The 19,442-nt window shown below is 35.9% G+C and overlaps 2 protein-coding genes across 6 annotated transcripts in view; one reads left to right on the top strand and one right to left on the bottom strand.

The window, feature by feature from the left end:
* LOC145680814 (uncharacterized) overlaps positions 1–19,442 on the top strand; it is a 106,473-nt gene that overhangs the window by 30,756 nt on the left and 56,275 nt on the right. For both annotated transcript variants that reach the window (XM_081751890.1, XM_081751891.1), the window contains exons 3-5: positions 2,346–2,408; positions 7,798–7,923; positions 12,664–12,798. In XM_081751890.1, coding sequence (XP_081608016.1) covers positions 2,346–2,408; positions 7,798–7,923; positions 12,664–12,798 — 324 coding nt within the window. The remainder of the gene's footprint in view (positions 1–2,345; positions 2,409–7,797; positions 7,924–12,663; positions 12,799–19,442) is intronic.
* Positions 1–19,442, bottom strand: part of LOC145680813 (uncharacterized) — a 93,576-nt gene that overhangs the window by 56,884 nt on the left and 17,250 nt on the right. The gene's annotated exons all lie outside the window — the stretch shown is intronic.

The raw sequence follows: 19,442 nt of genomic DNA, 5'->3' as shown, positions 1-19,442 counted from the left end.
AAGTTTGTCCAAACAAAGATAACAGGGTGTCTAAAATTTTACTTTTGTTGACATTTTCCATGTTTGAAGGAAGATACTTCAGTGTTTATTTTCTGTTTTTCATATAGTATATTTTGCAGGCTACACAGTTCAAAAAACTAAGCATGAGATTATCTTCCCTCATGCATTGATGTACCTTCGATCATTACAAATTTGTCAATTTCAATATGAAATGATTAGGTGAATTGGACTATTGTGCATGCAAAGTTCATTAAATATGTAAGATAGGCTTTTTTTAATAAATTGATTTTTGTTTCATTAGTCTAGGGTTCACCTTTTTTATGTAAGGTAAGTTAACGGAAACACATTCAAACGTAAACATCAACGGGTCTTGTCAAACCAAAATGACTGCCATCAAAGGTGGGAAAAAATACAAAATTATTATTTTTAGACTCTATCATCATCATCGTCATCAACTGCCATTATTGGCAGGTTATTTGCAGGTCAGACTGTGGAACATGTAAGCTTATTAGTTGGATTCTATAATCATGTAGAACTCCATAACCAAAAAATAACTATTTTATTTGCAATCAATTACAATTTTTCTGATGCTTGACATAGGCGGACCACATAGACATTTTCTAGAATTTTGTTCTAATTTATTTCTTCTATCTTCAAGTAATCTAGTTGGCGTGAAAACACATGAAACGGGATATTGAACCGTTAACTTGAATTTCCAGTTGACATTAAAAAAAAAAAAAAAATTTCGCCATAGAATAGAACAAATTTATAAACAGTAGCGTAACTAGGATTGATTTTAGTGGGGTAGTAAGTGGGTACTAAATTTTTGAAGGATACGCTTGATACGCTTTTATAAATAAAGAAAAATAACACACTGACACTGAAATATATTTAGAGTCATTGGTTCAGTTGCTATATAAATGATTTAGTGTTAGATTCAGGTAACGTGACGGAGTTCTGTCATATATCTAGTTAGATCTACATCCGGTGTTCTAAAGCTTGCACCCGTCTTCAACGTGAACTGCTGGAGATTTTAAAAAATGAGACAAAATTATAAATGAAATTTGATTTCCGGGTATTGTTAAGGCACTAGATTTCAGTAAAAATATGATGATGTGGCAATATCGCTTGGCAAATTGAACATTATTGCTTGGTACAGAGTAAGAGTTCACCAAACAATCTATGTTCAAACCTGGTTTCTGGACATGTTTTACTTTGCCGTGTTCTAATTGTCTTCTCTTGCAAGTACACTCATGTCCAAAATTATTGTTGCATGTCTATAAATATGTTGTTGTAGCAATATAATTTGATAACGAATTCGCCTGGTATTTCTTATAATGTTAGTATGTGTATAATCGGCATAGACATGTATGTGGCAAATTTCACGTCAAAAGATCAATAAGTAAGAACAATAAAACAAAAATAAAACATTTTTATGTATTTAACAGCATTGTGTTTTATTAATTCTAATTTTCGCATTTATAATTATTTTCTTATAAAATTTACTACAAATATATATTTCCCAATTATACACATAGTATCAGTATTAAAAGTACCCTGCAAAATCATTATCAAATTATATTCTTACAAGAAGACTGTTATAGATATGCGAAAATCATTTTGGACATAAGTGTACAATCTGACATGTAGTACGTAGATACTGTTTGACGTCTACAGTCACTATGTTGTAATGCACCAACTTTGGGACTCAAACTTAGTCTTAGGCGCAGTAAAGATGCGCCTTCTAGCCCCCTTTTACGCAAGAAACACACATACCATGCATCATCAGTATATGACTTTCTTGTGTGTTGTTAAATATTAATACCATATGCACACTAAGGTCTGTTTTACGATTCAAAGTAAATATCCATCGCACGAAATTTGGAACTATACCATAAAAATAAAATGCACAAGAAACTATCAGTATGACTAAAAAATATAAATTTTCATGAAATACCAAGTTTTTGGATGCGTAAATAGAAAAAGGGTAAGGACTGAGGTACTCAAGTAAATATCCATTTTTCAATTTATCTACCTGTGGGTATTTACCAGATCTGCATCAGTAGATACAATTTGAAGTCATTTGACACACAAATAATTAATAAAATGTGTAAAAGACTGATTTGTCTCATTATTCAGTTGATATGGATGAGAAAAATAAAAACGTAAAATTCTTTAGTTATAGCGATAAGTAGCTGATTGACGAATCCAAATCTGTGATCTGCTTCTTGCGATGTAAGAACACAAACTATTCAGACATGCGTTGGTATTTAAAGACATTCTAATATAGAAAACAGAATTGAATCGAATAAATAACAATGTATATAATGTATTTCTGTTTACAGATCATGAAGGAATAACTGAACAAGGGGATAATAACCTTTCGCAAGAAAACGTGAATAAAACCAGTAAGTATTCATTGCATACGATATAGCTACAAGTACTGTATACCAGTGCGAAATTCAAACAATAGGTATATTATTGATAGAAAATATTAAAAAAGGAATAAAGAAAGGCTTTTTGGGTAAAAGTATCTCTTACTAAATAAGGAAGGCCATGCTTTCATATCTGTATGCCAATGCAATGATTCAGAATATACTTTGCATGATATATTCTGCATTTAATTGTAGGTACATATCGAAAAAGTGATTTTCCAATATCTGCTCATCTGGCCGCCATCATATACACCCACCTAGAAGCATCTCCACAAATTTTAAACTTTTTTTTAATAACCTCCAGAGAGGTTTTCGAATTTTCGTCCTACTCCCAAACATAAGGAAAGTTCACTCAAGGAAAAAATTAAAAAGCAAGGCTTTCTCTCGAAAACGGCTCTATAACAGTTTCGTTTATTTGTCATAAAACAATAATTCATTAACAACCCTACCATGTAGTGCATGCCGTTTCTATGGAAAAAATCCAGGAGTAGTAGTTAACTCTGCTGGGAGTGAGTTCTTCTTGACCAATTTTCTTCAAACGATATCGTTCATACGTATTTCATAAATAAATGTTCCGTTGTTGAACATATACTAGAGTATAAATAATTTTCGTTGGGAAATACAAAATTTATAATGTACTCTTGGTGGTGAGATTTTCTCGGACGATTTTCTTCAAATACGACAACGGCAATTTTGTTCAAATTTCATAAATAAATGTTCTATTACCAAACATACATTATGATATTAATCAATTTTCATTTTCAAAAATTTACAGTGGGGAGTTTACTCTTGGATGTTAGTTCTTCTCAGACAATTTTTTCAAAAAACTAATCGGTCAGTTTTATTATACAATATTTCAGAAATAAATGTTTTGTTGTTTTGTTACCAAACGTACAATATTGTATAAATCATTTTTATCTCCTGGCTTCAGCACACAGAAGTATGTGGTTTAAAACCAGGTGAATGTTTGTAAATATTATATATATATATATATATATATATATATATATATATATATATATATATGCATGTATATATTGTACTGTATGTGCGTGGTGCTGTATAGATATAGATGTAGATATATAGATATTCTCAGCCCCTTTGTGGCTAAGCGGCTAGCGTACGCACCTTTGACGCGGGAGATTCGGTTCGATTTCCGGCGGGAGCTCACGTGGTTCGGATTCCACGTTAATCAGTAGATCCCGTCTCATATAGCCTCGCTTCTAAAAGGGACGTTAAACTCAAACTCAACTATATATAGGCCTATATATGTATGGTAGGTACTGGCCGCATCTAAACCAAATTCGGTGGGAAAGTTATTATCGTGTAAAAAGGTCACTATATTTAGTGACAAGGCTCAGTTGTTTAATATGTTACTTTGTTTACTTTATTTACTTGCCTTATATATGTTACTTTATTTCTCGGTAACTATAACCAGATCTATGCCGAAGCCCATGGCCAAATGAATAAAAAATGCTATATTTGACGACTAGACTTGGACAGGGGCAGGCTTGGCTTCACTTGACTAGCCTTCCATGTGGTACTTTATTTCTCGGTGAGTACTGGCCGGATCTGAACGAAATTCGGCTGGCAAGTCGCCCATCGCCTAAGAAATAACGATCGCTTTATTACGTTGTCGGATTCAGCCAGGAAGAGGCTCAGCCAGACTCACCTTAGATGTACAACTTTATTTCTCGGTAGCTACTCTACAGATCAGAACAAAATTCGGTTGCAAGTAACCAATCGTCCAAGAAATAAGGTCACCACATCTGAGGTCGAGCTCGGCTTGGCTTGCCTTGTATGTGCCCAGGCTACTGCCCAGATCTTAGCCAAATTTAGTGGACAAATAGCCAAGGCTATATGAATAAAAATTGCTATATTTGGTGAGCAGCTTTTGCTAGAAGCAGGCTCGACGCGAGTCTCCTTGCATATGGTACTTAATGTTTCGGAAACTACTGATCGAATCTCAACGAAATTCGATTGGAATCAGCTCATCATCTACGAAATATAGATCGCTATATTTGGTAGCCAGGCCCGACCATGGACAGGTTCAGCTCGTCTCGTCTCACGTGTGATACTTTATTTCTCGGTAACTACTGGCCAGATCTGAACGAAATTCGATTGACAAGTAGCCCATGTAACAAATGAAGCTAGATATATTTAGTGGTCCTGCTCGGCTAGGCTCGCCTTCAACGTAGATTTATTTCTCAGTAACTACTTGCTTTTTCTTTGAAAATTTAGGAGGAAATTATTTCAAGGCCTATTGAATGAAGAAATGCTATTGGTATATTTGGTGACCGTGCTTGAAGGAGGACAGGCTCGGCTTGACAGACCTGTCAGTACTTGATTCGAAGGTACTTTCTTCCTCGGTAACTACCAGCCAGATCAGAACAAAATTCGGTGGACAAGTAGCTAAAGATAGCTATGTTTGAAGATTGGGCTTGGCAGGGACAGAGTTGATCCGACTTGCTTTACATGTGGTACCTTATTTGTCAATAATCAGTGGTCAGATTTGAACGAAATTCAGTTGACAAGTAGCCCATTGTCTAGGAAATAAAGATAGCTATACTTAGATCCTGGGCTCGGTCAGAGACAGGCTTGACACAACTCGCCCTGCATGTGGTATATTATTTCTCGGCAACTAAAGGTCGGATCTGAACTAAATAGGATGGGAAAATAGCCCTTTTTCTAGGAAATTGTACATTTGCTAGCCAAGCTTAATCGAGCTCGGTCTGCTCACCTTATATGTGGTATTTTATTTCTTGGCAATTACTAGCCAGATCTAAACGAAATTTGGAGGACAAGTAACCCATCTTCTAGGAAATTAAGATAGCTGTATTTGGGAGTAGAGTTCAACCAGAGACAGGCTCGGCTAGGTTTACGTTGTTTGTGGTGCTTTAATTTTTAGTCAGTATGAACCAAATCTGAAACAAATTTGGTGAGGAAATACTCCATGATCAAACAAATAGAAACGCTATTATTCGGTGACTGGGTTCGGCCAGGAAGAGGCTCGGCATGGCTCGACTCGCCTTGCATGTGGTACTTTATTTGCCTTCAACTTTTTATTATCCCCACTTTCCCCTCTTTAACAGATTCTTTCGAAACGGCGAAAACAGTTAGCTACTGCTCTTTTCTCTCTATTATTTATTCATATTTTTTGGTTATTTCTCTCTCTCTCCTGTTCGACTTTAAGACTGCTGCAGGTTGAGGTGAGACATTATTTTATTAGTATGGTATCGAGTTATTGAAGCCATTCCTTTATTATCATTTTTCTTTTTTTATTTACTAGTATTTGTTTACTATCTTGTTAAACAATTAAAGTAAAATTAAATACCCTGTAACATAAGGGTAACTAGAACAAAAAAGTGAAGGAAATACTCTTCTTACTCGTCTTCTTTTGGTCATATAATTTAAAATAAGTTCGTTCCTCATAGTGTTACTCTCTTCACCACCCTGAAAGTAAAAGCAAATAAACCCCTATAGCCAGCCCTAACCGTGGATCTGCGCTTGCACACATACATATAAACTTCGAAACTTAAAACGATATAAAGACCAATCAACAGACTATTTGGCATATGTCTTTCTGATGGCATCTGAATAGTAGTTATTCAACTCTTTGCTCATTTCATTCTGCTCAGAAACATATAGATTACCCTATATCCGTTTATAGTTATATTATTCAGGTCTAAATAAAGCGAAGATGTTATATAATGATATACCCTCCGGGATCTCTCCTTCAGCTGCTATGGAAAATCAAAATTTCGCTATGCGGCAACATCGCAGATAAACAGAATCATTTGCTTTTCGAATCAGTTACATAGATTGTTACGTTAGTAAGTGGCGCTAGTGTCGACGTCTATCGACTTTAACTGCCACCTGGAAAGAACCAATGCAATTATTTGATGGATTGGTAGATATTCTCCGAGATTCTTTATCTGCGATGTCGCCACATAGTGAAATTCGCGTCTCGAGACGTGGACAGAAAAGATATACAATTTTATACATTTTCGCTTTATTTTTATTTTGACCTTGTGGAATAAGCACTGTCATTTTTACAGTACCTGATATATATATATATATATATATATATATATATATATATATATATATATATATATATATATATATATATTGTGGCGATGAACTCGAAATATGGTTATCTTTGCCCTTATTTGAGTGAAGTTCAAATTTTGGGATTAATAGACATCTTTCTCCTCTTCGGTTGCTTAGAGCTAGCAACAAAAGAAAAAGAAACACGTAAAACGATGAAGGTAACTGATATTGCCATCACTGCGCAATATTTTATAGGATGTTTACTCAGTGAAGGTTATTGATGGTAATCAAACAGGATACAAACTCAATCATAACTTCAACGACGCAATAATGAGAGGAACATTAGTCAGTAATTACGGTTGTTTGGAAAATTCTATGATACATGACATTGAATCATCCGTACACGTGTATATGTATCATGCATCGTATCCTGGGTGCGGCACTTGCTAAGAACCAATGAGGAGGCAAAAGGGCAATAGCTTTACATATTTAGGGAACTGACGCAATGTACAAGTTCATTGACGAGCAACTTGTTACACAGCTATACAAGACTCCAGTCAAGGTATGTAACAGATATTATCATAAAACCAATTTCACTTATAGGGATGTCATATCACATTTCACAATGTTTTGTCTACCCACAGTAAAGCTCTCACGATTAAGAACAGCAGTCGTATAATTGCATTTCGTCTTCTATCCTAAAAGAAATAGAAATAATAAATATGATGTTACTTATTCAGTATAAAGCCGAATGTAAGTTGAAAGTTGCTTTAATTATAATGTAATAAATTTCAATTAATATTAACAGAGCTTTATTCTTCCCCTAGATTAAGTTCCCATTTTCCCAAGTATTTCTCGGTGTAAATTTTAGTTTAATCTCCTATTGTGACAACCGCTAAGAATTAGCGTGAGCAGGATGAGAATAGAGACCTGCACCATCGTCACAATATTGTAAGGATCCCCACGTTGCCGCTCTACCCGAGAAATCTTTATAATATATATAAGTGTGTGTATATATGTGTGTGCATGCAGTAGTATTATTGTATGTTCTATTCTTTATAATTCTAATTATATTCATAGCTATGCTGAAGAAACTCTCTTGGTTACTCTAATTGTACATTGACGGAATTAAGAAAATTTTAAGAGAAAATTACTGCTGTTAGCCATACTGATTTCAAGTAGTTAGTACCTTCTGTGCTGTTACTTATTTTTCTGTTTACTCTGTCCAAATCATAAAACATCCAAAAGCGTAATTGTATTCCCTTTATTTAAACTATCCATTAAAACAATTTTAAAAAAATATTTGTAGGGACACCAATGATAGTTGACTATGGATATCAATGTAATCAATCAGAAAAGATGATCATCAACGCTTTTGTTTGTGATGGTGCATGCGACTGCCCACATTGTGACGATGAAGATTATAATATGTGCAGTAAGTATTCATTTAAATACGACTCATACGACTAAAATTTGTACGTAGACTTTCTATTGCAGTGTGGTCAAGAGTCAAATTTGTTACAACGTATAACCTAACGTGGAATTCCTTTGTTAAGGATTTCACCACAACTAAGTCGGCTCGAATCCACTTTTCTTTAATGTATATATAGTAAAAAAAAAAAACATCTTCATGTATAGACTGACTTGTCACATCCTATTTTCTGAGAGTAAATGGAAGTTATACGAGTAATATCACAGTAGTCATTTTGGGGAATCCGGGAATTGTTTCAGATAGCTTGATTGGTTGATTTTCTCTTTTAACGATCTTCGTTGGTCATTCATTTTTTTTTATTAAAGAATAGGTTGTCATTACCCGTACAACTTCCATTTACTCTGTATTTACCAGCTAAAGAATTGCGGTTCAAAAATAAATAAATAAATAAATAAATAAATAAATAAAGCACTTAATGATGAAATGTTCATTTTTAAGGGTATCATGTACACATAAACACAGTTCTATACATATTATATTCATTGTTCTTACCAACTGTGGCAATTTCGTTACATAAAATGTTAAGACTGGGTAGAGGTTGGTTCGACCATTATATTTCATTTTCCAAAATAACGAAAGCATGTGCCATTTTTTCTTGTGATATTTCTGGACATGTGCTTAACAAATAGTATTTCGAAGTAATAGTGTCAATTTTGACTCCATCTGGGCTTTCCGAGGGTTATATTGTTTTAAAAATGTTTTTGATCTAATTACGCATTTAGGTGAATAAAGTACAGAGCTTCCTCCAAGGAAGGATTTATAAGATCGAGATTTTATGTATACAATTGGATCATGATGTAAATATTTTGTTATACAATCATGATTGCAAAATTAGTCTTATGCACTGATGACAGCTTCACTTACATAATTAGAAATTATTGAAAGCTGACACAGACATACTTCTCACTTCCTAAATTCCAAACTTTGTTCTGCAACTTCTGGAACCCGGATTCGGAAAAGTTTTGTTATTGCACGTAGCTTTACGTCACGTCCACGATCGTTTAGATTATTATCCTCAGCAAAGACCCTAATATATAAAATCATCTTAGTAATGGCGTCTAATGGTACTCAGAAAATAAGCGATGAAAGATCTATGTCCATTGTTATTATGAACATAACTTATGTTCTATAATCTGCGTTTATCAAACTTCGATTTAAATTATAGCAGAAAGAAACTGATATTTCTATGTGTGAAACAGTATTCATTTCATGTTTAACATCACCGAAAGGAAGAGTGTTCGACATGGTTGTTACAGAACTAGTAAATGATTATTTCGTCTCTGAAATAATAATCGGCCACTAATCAAACTATATCAGGATTGGAGCTGAACGACATTCAAAAGCATAGAATTGGAATATTCATCAACATGATCTACTAGTTATTTGTCACAGAAATTTGTTTGTGCTAGGTTTTTTCCAGTGCATAAGACGATTCACTAACATACGCTTAAATTCACGCTCTAAATTAAACTTTATTAAACCTCTTTTCAAGTTGGATTTATGAGACATCTTTGTTATCCCTCTCGCAAAGCGCACCCCAAATAATATTTCATAGATAAACCGAAACAATACTTTGCCTTAATTGCTTAATTAGTCATATACATTTGTAGCCATGTAAAACGATACGCGTTGCTCATAATCTCTGTATTGTAAGAGCATAAGGGCTTTATACAGAGTCTCTGACGAATGATTAGTGCCATACTAAAGAGTTCGACTAGCATATGTTTCCTGCAGTAATCAGTCCTTTAGTATGACGCTATTCATACGTCAAAACGACTATGCATAAAGATCTAAATGTTACAATATTATTAGCATTTACAGAGAAACAATGTCTAGAAATGAAGTATATACCAATCAATACATCTCGTTGAGCTGAATAGGATGCCATGAGTGACTGTATAAGTTTATGTGTAGTTACTGAGAAAATAGAGAAATACTAAGTAATTTCTAAACATAAGGGGCCTTATGCAGAGTCGTTCGGAAGTGTGATTAGTACGATACTAAAGAGTTCGACTAACATTTGTTTCCTGCAGTAGTCCGGCCTTTAGTATGACGCTAATCATACATCAAAACGACTCTGCATAAGGCGGAAGAATTCATAAGATAAAGTTAGGATAGTTCGCGCACAAATCACAAAATGGCATGAAATATCTAATATTTCATACAATGTTGTTAAGAAATGGTGTTGGTTGGTACCTTGTACACAATAGCAGATCAGCAATCGTTGATGAAAGTGATTGTGTTATTAGTAGTGGCCTTTATTTAATAAAGCTCTTTTTTCGTTGTCTGTTCTAATGAGGTAGGTGGGATAGCTCACATGGGTAGGTAAAAGTGCACACATTCGTGATAGTAGAGAAACAATCTTGTATAATGAAGAAAATATAAAATATATTTTAGAAACGAGAGAAAACTTAAAACGAACGTTTGAACGTTACTGTACGACATATTACTTATAATTGACACGATTGAATCACAATTTTAATTTCTGAAACCAAAATAACAAACCACTTAGAAACACGAACATTCACTTAAGTTATGAAACCGCTTTGAAATAAACATTTACATACAAAAACAACCTGTATCTATTGCATAGTTTTTCACTGCTCTCTCGAGTATGACATGGACGAACAATCTGCAACTTTATCCACCATGCACAATCTCACCTAATATTGCATTCAATGAGTGTACTGTACAATTTCTCCTAATTCTTGATTGCGTGAATTTTCCTATTTGATTAGGACAGATCGCGCACGTGCATAGCTTAGATGGAATTTTTCCAAACTGGCAGTGAACTATCTACAACACTAGTTTTAACAACAACTAACTCAGATACTCATAAATGTTTGGTTACTTGACCTCAAACTATCTCCTACGAATTTATACTTAACATTTGTGAAAATGTACGTACTTAGGTACTATGCACCTTTCACATTAAAAGTGTCTTATATTTTTCATCGAACAACTACTATTGACACATCAATTCACAAGTGTCAATTATACTTGCGCATTTGGTAATTCTCCGTTCGTTATCTCTCGCTAACCCTTTTCCATTTTCCTACTCTCTGGCTTCCGCGCAACTTATTCTACCGTGTGATCTCTCCTGGCCGTACCTAGTTGCATGAGAACCATATCGCTTATTGAAGTGAAACCTGTACTGAAAATGTACCTGTTTTACTGTAGATTGCAGATACGCGTAGGAATTAAGCATTACTTCAAAATATGTTAGAATATTTTAGTGATGATTGAAGGCGCTATAGATATACCACATTGACTTGACACCTAGTCTTTTGTTCCAAGCGCTGCTATCGGCTGGAGGAATTACACTATCTTTCGCTAAAGCTCTCTCGCTTAGCAAGAGCTGAATCGTTATTGGCTCAACGCGTGGGTGTGAGCTTTAGTTCGCATTTTTGCCACGGCTCAAGACATTTTGGCAGCACTTGCATGGCGTTTCTAACGAAAATTAGTACCCATTTTTTTCTATATTATATTAAGATACGATATTGAATAAAGATTAAAAAACTAAATAATAGGTGTAAAAGAAATTTCAAAACAACACTTTCATAAAATACCTTAAAAGTAGGTTCTTTTGGGAAGGGGGAGTGAAATAAAAAAAGTATGTCCAAGATGGAAGAAATTAGGCACTGTTTAATGATCACCTAAATTGTTTCGCTGATAAAAATAGGCCTGTAATTGTGAATTGTAATTAGCTAGGGGTGCCCACAAGGGGGGCTATGACGCAAAGTGCGTCAAGTGCGTCATTGAAATATTTGGGGGGGTAAAAATCTGTAGCCTATAAATATGTTTGAGGGAGTGTAAAAATTAATCGAAAATATTTTTTTTTTCATGGAAGAACACCTACGGGTAGACAATTGGGGGGGTGCGTCATAGACATAAGGGGGGGGGAACCACTGGATTAGCACATTCCCATCAAGCATTGAGTTCTCTTATTATAAGAGATCAAAGCGAATTACTTCTCTAATATCCGTAAAAACCGTTTGCCGCTAACCCAATGCTTTTGTCTTTTCGTTTTTTCCACCAGAAAAAGGTTATTTTTCGTCTTTTTAGTGCATTTTACCTAGGTATAAAAGTATTCCCTTGACGAGTTTTTTTCGGTTATTTTTATGAAAAATCTTACAGTTTAACATAGTTTGATTAGGGATTAAGTTTTTCATTTATCGGACGAGTACATTACGAACAAGATTTTCATTAGATGGTTCTGCATTAACAGCAACTTCATTCACTTGAAAGGTCAATGATGTTATTTTATGAAATGAAATGAACATCTTTTAATTTTGTGCCTAACGGTTATACCGTGCAGGCTATATACGGTGATGATGAGAATGAATTAAATGGTGGAATCAAGAAAGTGGGAGGGAACGGGACAAACTCGAGAAAACCAACACACACAGTGTTTCTCCAGCACAAAGCCCAGTTGACGCGAGTTGGAATCGAACCAAGGATCCCATGCATAGATCTAGAGGTGAACATTCTCCCAATGAGTCACCGCAACCCTTGTTTTTTTATGGGTTTGTAATTTAAAGCAATGTGAACACATATGCATTTAAAAACTTTGAGCTCTTTATGTATTACTGAATACTCGTTTGTATTTAAGTATCTATTGAGAATTGTTTCATTTGTGGCAGTTTCAATTAACAATAATACAAAATTTAACTCTTTATCTAGATCGGATTTGTACCCCTACAGAGTATCGATGCGAAGCTACCGATTATTCAGCAGGGAGATGCATCCCGATGGATCAACTTTGTGACGGCCATTGGGATTGCGTCAGTCGTAGTGATGAGTCTGCTAAAATGTGTAGTAAGTATACAGAATTCTTTGGTATCCTTTTATATAAAGATATCGGTAGTGTTTTCGAGAATGGATCTATTAACGCATGCATTAACGTATAATGGAATAAATAGCATTTGCATAAATATGGAATGCGTACTAATGCACTTATGACGCACATCCTTAAAAAAAAAAAGAGAGAGAAAGGTTTTAGTTATATACGACAGGAAATAACCATTGTCAATCCAGATGAAGTTCTCTCCAAATTCAAAGTTTCTTAACAATTACCTGTTCTGGGTAATCCTTTACCATGTTATTCCGCAGTGCTTTTTGATTTCGCCACACTATTTTGTATGAGAATCACGGACGTACGCAAAGGGTGTATTCTGACGGCCCGAAACCCTCGCAATTCCGAGGTTTTTGTAAATTTAGTTTAATTTTAGTGATCATTTTATAAATTTTTACGTTATTTATTCTCACTTTGAAATTGGACCCTCAAAAGCTTTCGACACTTCCCGAAATAAATTCCAGTGTACATGCCTGATGAGAATACATATTAGGAAATTCTTGTTTCCTGATATCCGCTAAAGTATTTCTTTTGCCATTGGTCATATTACCTTATTGCAATATATATGTGCCACTCCCACTTCTATGGGCTTCTCGTGGTGGTATCCGTAATTTGTGTCATCTTTCTGATACACATGATTCTTTCCTTATTTTGTTGGTAAATTTTAGGACAAGATTTCATTATGTTGTCTGCAGATGGCAAAACGTCTCATTTTGTATGTGTTCACTTCTCCGAACCATATGTTAAAATGGATCTGAAAAGGTAGGGGAACGATAACTAGCGGCATGACGTCAAGCCGTTCCCCTGCCTATCTTTGTCCATTGTAATTTTTTAGGAACTAAGGGACGTCGTCAGGCCCGTGCTGGACCACCGGGACACCGGGACGTGTCCCGGTGCGCCCTCCGAAACATCACAGTATAAATAAAGGTACAAGTTTTTAGTAATAAATTCTTACAGTTTCATTGGTAAAGAACCCGTGAAAGGTGCAGTGCGCCCTTTACATTAGGCGCCTTTGCGAGTCCACATCAAAGATGAACGATTTTATTTACTCTTCTGTATACAACAGTTCTGTACAATAAATACATACAGTTACTATTTCTAAAGAACCCGTGAAAGGTACAGAGCACATTTTACATAAGGCGCCCTACAAAACATCACATTATAGATAAGTGGTTTTAGTTATCCTGTGTACCAGCTTTATATAATAAATTCAAATAATGATTGTTAATAAAGAAGCTGTGAAGAATATAAGGCGTCCTTTACAATTCATACAGTTGCTATTGGCAGAGAACAGGTAAAGAGTATAATCACTTATAAAAATATTATAAAATTATGTAGCTATAAAACGAAACAACGTGATACATCAAGAATAGTTCGGATAGTCAAACGTACGAGCATTCGTGAAATACTACACTTACACTAGTCTCAATTTACGATTTTTACGGCATCGAAGCTTTCACAGTCTTAATATGCATTCATATATCCGAGCACATTGATTGTTCCTGTGTGTTTAAAATCAGTGTTCGGATAATCAATACCTATTGTAATTCAAAATATAGCTATATTAATTTCCGTAAAATGTGGTCTTCCTGTCATCACGGCACTGCGTGTTCTCAGGTTGTGGATTGAGGAGAAGTCCTCTGAGATATACTGGTAGAGGTTAGCTGCGAATATACTGAATAAGCAGTCGCGGACATACAAGGGCTGATCCTTCAACTTGGGGATTTGGTGTGGGGCTAACAACCTCATCCTGTAAATAAAAAAAAAAGGGATTGTTCAGATAAGTTTGCAGAATCCTCGGATCAAAACTGATAACTTGGCACAAACTCAGCAAGGTAAAATCGACATGAGATTTGGAACATGGAATATAAGAAGTCTCTATAGGGCAGGCGCGTTAAAATGTGTAACGAATGACTTTTGAAATAGAAGATGGACCTAGTGGGATATCAGGAAGTTAGATGAGAGGGAAATGGAGGAGTCAAGTCGGGAAATTTTACGTTCTTTTACGGGGAACGAATTAAAAATTACCAACTAGGATCAGGGCTTTTCGTTCACAAACGAATATCAGCAAATACATGGGCTGAATTTGTTAATGACAGATTTTCTTTTACTTGTCTTAAGGGTCGGTGGTGTAATAGTTTTTGAATGCACAGGACATAGCACCAATCGAAATCCATCGTCAGCTGTGCCAGGTCCATGGGCCTAACGGCATGAGCAAGCAGTTTCTGCAGATTTCCCGCTCCTTATTGCACACCACTGTCACGGAGTGCCTGTTGATCAAAAAGTTTTGTGTTGAAGCAACTGACCCTAGAGCACAAAGCAAGGCGCATAGGGTCAGCATTGACAGTTTTGCAACGAAATAGCTGACGATGGATTTCAATCGGTGCTATGCCCTGTGCATTCAAAAACTTTATCGCTGCTCGCACTTAACACGCGGCGGGAGCTGGAATAGGAACGCCAATCTTCAATCACTGCCACGACGTTACTGACAGAATTAGGGAAGTTATGCTGGCGCATGTGCCATGCTAGGACCTTACTCTCTCACGTACACACAGTCGCTTTGCGCTTTCCTAGGTTTGGAATACGTGGGATCCCTTATTTTCTGGATGCGCCTTGTATATTAAAGAAAGCTAAAGAAACAGTTCTCACTGATCAGGATAGTATCTTAAATAGATGGAAAGATTTCTTTGATGATTTGCTTAACACATAATCAAAAACTAATGTGCGTGGAGAAAGTGAAATGCATACAGCATATCCGTATATTCCAGAACCTAATCAGACAGAAATAGAAATCGCTATTTAAAAATTAAAGAAACACATATATGTCCGGGTGTAGACGAAATTCTGGTTGACTTAATTTTAGCTGGCGGGGGTTGGAATTGTAGAGGAAGATACACAAACTCATTCTCCTTATCTGGAACAAGGAGGAATTACCACAAGAGTGAAAAGAATCAACCATTGTTCCAGTTCAGAAGAAAAGCAACAAGGCTGCGTATTATTATTGAGGCATTTCTCTTCTGTCAATATCCAATAAATTTTCTTAAACATTCTATTATCAAGATTGACTCCATACGCAGATGAAATTATTGGAGATTATCAGAGCGGATGTAGGTAAAATCGATCAACTATCGACCAGATATTTTCTATTCAACTAATACTTGAAAAGAAATGGGAATACAATATTCTGGCACATCAATTATTGACTTTAGACTAGGGTAGCAGGGAAACATTGTACAACATGCTTACAGAATTTGCAATGCCGAATAAGGTAGATTAATTAAGATATGTTTAAATGAATCCCAAAGTAAGGTTCGAGTAAAGAAATTCTTGTTCACGAGCTTTCACGTTGAGAATGGCCTGAAAGAAGGAGATGCGTTGTCGCCAATATTATTTAACTTTGTTCTGGAGAACACTATAAGGAAAATCAAAGACAGGAATCAGGTCCGAGAACTAAATTGTATTTACCAGGATATGGCGTGTGTTTATGATGTAAATTTAATAGGGGATGATAGAACAATAAAAAGGAATGCAAAAATCTTACTTAACGCTTGCAGAGATATGGGCTTAAAAGTAAATGCAGAGAAAACTAAATAAATGGAAGCTTGTCGGGATCTTAATACTGCACTTTATGGATACGTTAAAATACCAAATAATATTTTCTTTCGACAAAGTGGATACTTTCAATTATCTAGAATTATTATTAACAGACCAAAACCATAATCACGAAAAAAAAATTGATGTCAACTGAAAGCAGGGATTTCGTGTTATTATTCAGTTAAAAATCTTTTGTTGTCGCGAATTCTGTTGAGGAGTTTGTAGCTTAAAATATAAAAGGATAATCATGCATGTTGTGCTGTATGGTTGCGAAACATTGTCACTGACTGAGAGAAAATCGCAGACTGATAGTATTTGAAAACAAGATTCTTAAACCAATATTCGAACTCCAAGAGGAATGGGAATGGGGAATGGCGGAAACTCCATGGGGATGAGCTGCATAATTTTATACCGTTTAGAAAAACATTGTTAGGGTCATCAAGTCTAGGAGGCTCAAATGGGCAGGTTATGTAGCCAGAATGGAAAAAATTAGAAACGCTTTCAAAGTTCGAACTGGAAATCCAATTAGGAAAACCAAAATTTGGAAGACCGAGGCGCAGATGGGAGGACAATATTAAAATGGTTCTCGCAGAGATTGAAATATAAAGTACAAACTGGCTCCAGTAGGGGAAGGAGAGCTTTTGTAAATGCGGCACTGAACCTCCTGTGTCCATGGGCTATAGAACTATATTAAGTTGTTGATACATTTAGTTTCTTTTTATTTGACAGAAATGTTACTACAGGAACTAAAAAGTTTTTCTCTAGTAAAGAGGATTTCGATTCAAGATTTCCACAAATTAGCTATGTGCGTTGATACTAAAACAAATTTGATGGTGATTTTGATATAGAAAAGCATATATACTTTCTTTCAAACTATATATATACGAGGGTCACTACGAAAGTTTTGAGATGTGAAATAACTTACATACTTAAAATCAACTTAACACTTACATTTTCTCAAAGTATTCACCACTACACTGTACACACTTTTGCATCCTCGAAAACCACTTTTGGAAGCAATGTTGCCAGTCTTTCTCTTCAAGTGTTGAAAGTTCATTCTCGTAAGCCACTACAGCTTCTTCAGGGCTGCAAAATTTCTTCCCACGCATGCAATTTTTGATCCTGGGAAACAGAAAAAAATCACACGGGGCCAGGACAGAGCTATACGGCGGATGAGTCACAAGTGTGAGCTCCGTAGATTCTAAAAACTGAATTGTGATGTTGGCCGTGTGTGCGGACGCGTTGTCATGATGAAGCAGGATCCCACGCAATCCAGTTCTTGGACGCCGTTCCCGAAGCTTCTGGAACCGCCGTTCCCGAAGCTTCTGGAACGCTTTTGTAAGGCAAACAGTGGTATACCACTGAGCAGTAACAGTCCTTTGTCCTTCAAGTGGAACAGTTGCAACATGGTCAGATTTGGAGAAGAAAGTTGCGACCATCTTCCCCACACTTCGCGGTCGCTTCACTTTCGTGGCTGGGTTTTCGTCTTGAAAGATCCAAACTGTAGATTGGCGTTTATTTTCAGGGTCAGATTGATAGATCCAAGTCTCATCACCAGTAACAATGTTAGAGACGCGTCGAGAATTGTCTCCATCAAATCTTGCAAGCATTTCTTCACACCATTCCACACGCATGCGCTTCTGCTGTTCAGTCAAAGTGTGAGGCACTCAACGAGATGAAACCTTCCTGAGCCGAAGATGATCATGAAGAATTTTTGTTACTCCTGGTGATCCAATGTTCACTGTAGATTCAATGTCCTTGAAAGTTGTTCGAGGATTTTCTGGAATCATTTGTTCCACAGCGGCAATGTTTTCATCTGACACAGCTGTTGCCGGACGTCCAGCTCTCTCTTCATCTTTAAGCGATGTCCAGCCTCTTCTGAATTCACCAAACCACCGAAAAATTGTAGCACGGGAAGGAGAAAGGTCCCCAAATGCCCCCTGCAAGCGGTCAAGGCTTTGTGTCTCATTCAAACCACTTTTGAAATCGTAAAGAATCAATGCCCGAAAATGTCCCCTTTCTAGTTCCATTCTAGACAGCCGAATACTGCTCACATCAACAAACAAATGAAAGCGATACGGCCACGCCGATAAGCGAGGCGAGTTGAAACTTGCTTTTCTTCTTCGCTCTGGATACCACTACCGAACGCAATAGTTGGAATTAAAATACTGTGCCAGAACAATGCGTATCTGAAAATTTCCGTAGTGACCCTCGTGTATATATATATATATATATATATATATATATATATATATATATATATATATATATATATATATATATATATATATATATATATATATTACCATTTGTGTGGGCGCCCTTTTGTGTAGACTTGTCCCCCGCCCTCATTAGTATCCCAGCACGGCCCTGGACGTCGTACATATTTTTTCCAGGTGAGGGAACGGCGTCCCTGCGTTCCCCTCACTTTTATTCCTGCGTAGAATTAATACACTGACAATTTTACGCTTATAGACTGGAGTGCCGAAACTCATAGAACACCTATCTAATAACGTGTGGGGGATCCTCGAGCCCAGAGAAGTGCAGTAACTCGATGTGAAGGAGGAAATTGTAACAGAGAAGGATTTCACTGTGATATCGGATTGCGATAATTAAAACTTTGCATGAATAGTTGTAGTAGCTGGGAAGAATTCAACATTCAACCACCTCCTTGTGAGTTCTGGGTTTCATGTTTTAGAAACAAGCGAAAAACTGTATAATCAAAGAATCGTACGAAGATTTATCACTTGTATATAAAAAATACATAAAATCACTTTGTCAACTCAACGTTTTTGCTTCAAAACAATTTTGACGAGAACTGAGGGTTAAATTGGCAATTTTTTTTGAAAAAATGACACTTAATCGAATATAGTTATAACTTTTGTTTTAACAAAAATTCGAAAGAAATGTTTTCGAGGAGCATAAAAGTGCATTGTTTTGTGTATGCATTGAAAAATGACGCCGACAGTGGTACCTTAAGATGTTGTCCAAAATTTTGGACGTTTACTATATA

The sequence above is a fragment of the Thermobia domestica genome, chromosome 3, assembly GCF_964235325.1.
Source record: "Thermobia domestica chromosome 3, izTheDome1.hap1.1, whole genome shotgun sequence".
NCBI lineage: Eukaryota > Metazoa > Arthropoda > Insecta > Zygentoma > Lepismatidae > Thermobia > Thermobia domestica.
The sequence above is the reverse complement of the archived record's forward strand: the minus strand, read 5'-3'. Positions and strand labels throughout refer to the sequence as shown.